At 34.6% G+C, this 6001-nt stretch overlaps 2 protein-coding genes across 2 annotated transcripts; both read left to right on the top strand.

Moving 5' to 3' along the window:
- Positions 1–236: 236 nt before the first annotated feature.
- On the top strand, positions 237–1902 carry LOC125419643 (uncharacterized). The gene is made up of 2 exons (XM_048465996.2): positions 237–1555; positions 1642–1902. Exons 1-2 carry the CDS (start codon positions 572–574, stop codon positions 1690–1692), a joined length of 1035 nt encoding a protein of 344 aa, XP_048321953.2. The 5' UTR covers positions 237–571; the 3' UTR covers positions 1693–1902.
- A 2753-nt stretch (positions 1903–4655) lies between these two features.
- On the top strand, positions 4656–5562 carry LOC125419644 (kunitz type trypsin inhibitor 104). Its single transcript, XM_048465997.2, has one exon. The coding sequence runs from the start codon at positions 4747–4749 to the stop codon at positions 5344–5346; it is 600 nt and encodes a 199-aa protein (XP_048321954.1). The 5' UTR covers positions 4656–4746; the 3' UTR covers positions 5347–5562.
- Positions 5563–6001: the final 439 nt, after the last annotated feature.

The raw sequence follows: 6001 nt of genomic DNA, 5'->3' as shown, positions 1-6001 counted from the left end.
GCGTAATGTACAAAGTAAATGAATTGGACTCAATATTCAATGTTTGCAATCTACGTATTTTAATTGGGTTAAAATTCAATTAAAAGCAATGTCTTATGCAAATATGTTATATCCGACAAATACTAATTTATTTAATTTTAACAAAATCATATAAAAATAAATCTACAAAAATTTTCACAAAACTTGTATAGAAATTGGTGTGGGTGCAGAAAAGAGACTCATCCACGTGAGTATAGCAATTAGCCAACCCAGTTATGGATCCGTCGGGTTGGCACACATAAAACGGATCTCTGTCACACACCCGCCAAATCCAGTAGATCCAAATTTTTCATATTTGGGCGCGGGTATTTTTGATCCAGATTCAAAAAAGAAAAAAAGAAGTAATCATTATTTTTTAAAACTTTCCCGCACAAATTGAAAGATTCTTATCAAATTTCAGTAACCGAGTTGTCTTTCCCACCAGAAAATTTGATCCCAAAAGCCCAAAACCAAAACACCTCTAATTCTCTCACAAAAACCAGCAAACTAGAACTCTTCAAGCTTCGTCACCATCCCACCTCCTTCCCTGCAGATGCAAATGGGTTCCGAATTCAATGGCTTCCAATTGCCCCCTCACAAAAGATTTAGACTCTTCCAACAGCAGCAGTTGACTGAAAGACAACGTTTCGATAATTACAATGCTGCTTCCCTCTCAACCCTCCCGGCTAAGAAACGGAGGGAGTCGAGGGACCCATCTATTGTTGCTGACCCCACAGCCACTGCCGCCGCCTCCGCCGCTGCAACTACAATCTGCTTGCCGGCGAAGAAAAGGGTATGGGCCCTTCCAGCCGATTTATCCCCGGAGAAGCAATTTACTGCCTTTGATCTTAATATGGAGTATAAACCATTTTCAAAGGAAGATTCAGAAGCCGTCGTTGTAAAGAGGAAAAAAGAAGAAGAACATATTCAAGCTACTGGAAGTACCCAAGAAGGAAAGGAAGCTGAAAGTGCTTGCGAAGACGATAATGATGGCATTGTATGCGCCATTTGTCAGAGCACGGATGGAGATCCATCAGATCCTATAGTCCTCTGCGATGGGTGTGATCTAATGGTCCACGCTTCCTGCTATGGCAATCCCCTCGTGAAGGGTATTCCCGAAGGCGACTGGTTCTGTGCCCAGTGCTCTGTTTCTAGATCTTCTCAATCCAAAAAGAAGATGACATTTTCATGCTGCTTGTGTCCAACCACCGGAGGAGCAATGAAGCCCACGAGCGACGACAGTGGATGGGCACACCTAGTGTGTGCGGTTTTCGTTCCCGAGGTGTTCTTCCGAGATCCCGAAGGCCGAGAAGGTATTGATTGCTCTAAGGTTCCCAAGAAGAGGTGGAAAGAAAAATGCTATGTTTGCAAAAAATCAAATGGGTGTGCTATTAATTGCTCTGAGCCCAAATGCCCTCTGGGTTTTCATGTAACTTGTGGTTTGAAGGAAGATCTTTGTATAGAGTACAGAGAAGGGAGGAAAAAAGGTGCTGTTGTTGCTGGGTTCTGCAAAACCCACTCTGATCTATGGATGAAGGTAAAATTTAATTAAAAAAATTACTTTTTGGCTTGTTTATGATTCGAAGACTTATTTTTGATTAATGGGCTTTGCTCTGTTTGCAGCAACAACAAACTGGGAAGTTCAAGATTGTGGCTAGAGAGGACAAGAAGTAGTTGGGTTCTTGCAGATTACGAAACTTCTTGTATGGTATAAGATAGAACTGCTGCTTAGGACTTCTGAAAATTGGTTGTTTCTTTTTTCTTTGATTACAGGCTCAGATAGCTCTCTTATGTCATGTTTACTTTTTTTAATTGTCTAAGTTGAAGCTTGAGGTAGATCAGAAATGAACTGTAACCCATCTTACTATATTGCTAGTGCATTTATAGTGCTTGAGTTGAAATGGTAGAGTAATAGGTAAGCTAACTAGCAATTTAAATCTAGATTTTGTTTATGAGACGAGCTAATTGATGTGATAGAAATTGAAATAAGCTTAAGATAATTTGGAGCCAATTCTTTTCTTCATTTTTTTATGTATATCACATGGGATTGGACAGTACCTCTTCGTCTTTTTTTTTTTTTTTAATTATTATTTTTTTATTGCGATTGATAGTAGGTTTTTCAGTTTATAGGAAAATTCCTGTGAGGAACAGAACATATAAGTATTGATCTGTAAGCTGACTTGAAATTTTATAAAACTTTCCTACAAGTATAGAATACAGCTTCAAAATTCAGGCATGACAAAAATGCAGGGTTATTCAAAATTTGATGTTTTTTTGAAGTTTTTCAGAAAGTCATCCATTTTTAGATTATTCTTATACGAGCATGTTTAATTTTAAAGTTATTTCAAATTCTGAAATAAAAGTTTTCTAGAAGATTACTCTCCTATAATTAAGGATAATTAAAAAGGCCATGTGTCCTTTGAATAAGTCATGTAATTTTAGTGGTGGCAACCTCTTAAACTTGATGGTAATGCTTTCCAAATGTTTTATTATTATTATTATTTTTTTGTAATGTGTTTCCAAATGCTATCGCTGTCCAAAAAGTGATGTTATGGATAAATTTTTTTGGGTATATAATAGAGCTTATGGACAAGTTGATGTTGATATATTAGTATAGGTCATCACTGTGGTACAAGCCGATCTCTGGATGTAGCCAAGATGTAGCCAGCATTTTATAATGTGAAAATATACAACTAAAGGTGGACATATTGTAATATATTCTTAAAAAAAATAAAAAAAAATAAAAGATGAAAAAAAAAAGAATGAATGCAACTACAATAGAACACCAGTTTAGTAGTGGTTTTAGTTTATCACTTGAAGACTTTGTTATATTCTAAAAATGTGATTATTACATACAAAATTTTTCGTGAAATGTATAATGAATATTTAGTTATATAAAATCAACAACTAAAATAAAGTAAGTCACAAAGTTATTATAATAATCCTAACCCTAATTAAGCACAATAAAATAGTCAAAATAGCCTAAATATCTAATAATACAAAAATCAAGTTTCAATTTTATATTGTATATTTATTATAATAATAAAACCTGAGTAAATCATCTAAATTAGCCAATGATATTATCTAAATCATCTCACAATCTTCAATTCCATGAATCAAAATAATATATCATAACTTCAAATTGCTAATTTCAAGATGAAACTCCAGTAGTTATAAAAAAAAAAATTGATTAATATTCATATGGTCTACACTTCCGATATTTTTGTTTTCTTTTTTCCCTTAAAATATAATATTGAACTTTTATTTCTCTCAAAATAATAATAATAAAATTACTAAAATACTTAAAAAAAAAAAAAAAAAAAGAACAAACAAGGTTGGGTGATCTTGAGCCCACCCTAACCCCTGAAGAACTCCGTCACTCCCTCCCTCTATCTGCCTTATCATATTTATTTCTCCTCATGATCGTTTATCAACACCATCTTGATAATATATTATCATATTTCAAAAATCACCAGGTTTGTTGTTCTTCTAAAGGAATGGGATATGGATGGAATTCCATTCATTAAAGATTACTTCTCTTGTCTGCAATGATTATCGACCGTAATCTAGCAGTCACAAGAGGGGAAAGAAAGATGTCTGTAAATTAATCCAACTTAATCTAGCAGTCACAAGAGGGGAAAGAAAGATGTCTGTAAATTAATCCAACTTGAACATGGGTAATAAAACAATTATTACACTGTACCTATTTGCCCTGATGAATATAAAAACCAATTGTTACTTTTTCTTAATAATATTCTTACCGTTTACATGTATCTGAGAGCAGGTGTTCAAGGCTTATTTTGTTTTGTATTAATTTAAGCAGTTAAAAGCGCCTATTAAAGCAAATGCATTCTAAACTATATCTGCAAATTGATAAGGTCTATTAATTTGTTTCGATATGCAAAAAGTCTCCTTCTTATTAGGCCTTTGTGTTCTGCTCTTAATCATTCATTAGTAATAATAGTCATCTGCTAATCGACCATGTATTTGTTTTAATGTACAAAATTCCAAAAAGGCACAATGTCCTCGCGGTCAAAATACTACTGCAAATTGAAAGTTGGCTAGCTGTGTTACCTATAATGAAGCATCCTCAGTTTCAATATTTGAGTGCCAAATTTTCTTTATATTAATTTGTAAGTTTGGGTTTTAACTCAATTCAACCAAAGCTTTGAATTCATTATGGTAACCAAATAACTATTCGTCACGTAAAGTTTTCATTATCCAAAATTCTTAGATTTCATGCCTCCTCAACTTCAATGAATAAGCCCAAATGCAATAGATGAATTACGTGAGCTATGAAGACTTTGCAAGGAAAGCAACTTCAAATAAAGCGGCACAAAAAGAATATTATACTGAAATGTAATTTAACTTAATTTGCACCGCATTGACTTTGGACAATAACTACGACATTTCATTTTTTAATCGTATGCGGAATCTGTGGTTTGAGTTTCTTCCGTTGACTTTCACGACTTCATCATTCAAAATTCATCAACGGCTGTGTGTTAAATTTGTTTCACACAGTAGACGACGTGTTTGTAATTGTCACCACTTTCTCAACCGCTCGTTTCTTTGACTTTTGATAATTTGACCACAGCAAACTCCTATAAATACCTCATCAACCGTGACATGAGAAAAACATATCACAAAACCAGCTAAACTGTTCTGTTTCTTCAATACAACATCATCTTCCTTTGTGAGAAACTAGGTACTCAAAAAAGAAAAAGAAAAATGAAGCTTATCATCAGAAGCCTGAGCTTAATATGGCTCGTTATGGCGGTGGCGGTGACGGCACAAGAAGACTCTCCGGCGCCCGTCCTCGACACATCCGGACAGCCTCTTGAACGCGGTGTGGAATACTACATCAATCCTGCCATTACGGATAACGGCGGTCGTTTCACCTTGATCGCCCGGAACAATTCCTGCCCGCTTTACGCCGGTCAGGAGAACGTTTCGGGACCGGAAGGCATCCCTGTAACATTTGCTCCTTTCGAGGAAGGAGAAAATGTGGTGAGGGAGACCAAGAACTTCAAGGTCACATTCTCTGCACTATCAACCTGTGTTCAATCGACCGCTTGGAAGGTTGGGGAGCAGGAACCGGAGACGAAAAGGAGATTAATCGTCACCGGAAACGACGGAAGCTATTCGAACTACTTCTACATCGGCAAAGAGCAGGTGGGAGGCAATGTGTACAGAATCGTATGGTGTCCTGCTGAACTCTGCCCTACTTGCAGGTTTGCTTGTGGAAATGTGGGTGCTCTGGTTGAGAATGGGAAGAGGCTATTGGCATTGGATGGTTCTGTGCTCCCTGTTGTTTTTGAAAGGGCTTAAATATATATATATATATATTGATTCACTACTTATGTATTTATAGCTATGTACTCCAATAACAGTAAATACATGGACCTAGTAAATAAGATTGTTCATGTGTATAATTTTACTGCATTGTTTATGTTTTAAAGAGATGTAATCGTATAAGTAAACTTTTTCATTTATAAAGAAATTATGAAATTATAATATTATGCCATATTATAATACTTTGATCTCTCTCATCATCTTGAAAATTGGCTCTGTTTCCTTCTCCCATTGTTCAAACTCTGCATCATATTTTTCTTTTTTTTTTTTTTGACCATCTAACTAAACTTGGGAATTAAAGCTAAGAGATAAATTTGGAGTAGTAACCATTCCATAAAAGGAAATATTTAAGTTTCTTAGATCATTAATAACTTAAAATTTGCTAGTTTTGGGTAGGATGGAGTGGTCTTACTGTTTTTGATGAATTTCTTAATTTTGATTTGGTAATTCTTTGGAAAAGATATAATCATATAAGCATTTAACCCCCAAAAAAAAAAAATAGAGAAAAGATATAATCATATAAGAAACTTTTTTTTTTAAATGAAGAAACTATGAAATATAATATTATGTCTTATTATTTATAATATATATATATATATATTATGTCATATACATTGATCTCTCTAGATCT

The sequence above is a fragment of the Ziziphus jujuba genome, chromosome 11 (genome assembly GCF_031755915.1).
Source record: "Ziziphus jujuba cultivar Dongzao chromosome 11, ASM3175591v1".
NCBI classification, from domain to species: Eukaryota; Viridiplantae; Streptophyta; class Magnoliopsida; order Rosales; family Rhamnaceae; genus Ziziphus; species Ziziphus jujuba.
Note: the sequence above shows the minus strand (reverse complement) of the source record. Positions and strands in the feature narration are given on the sequence as shown.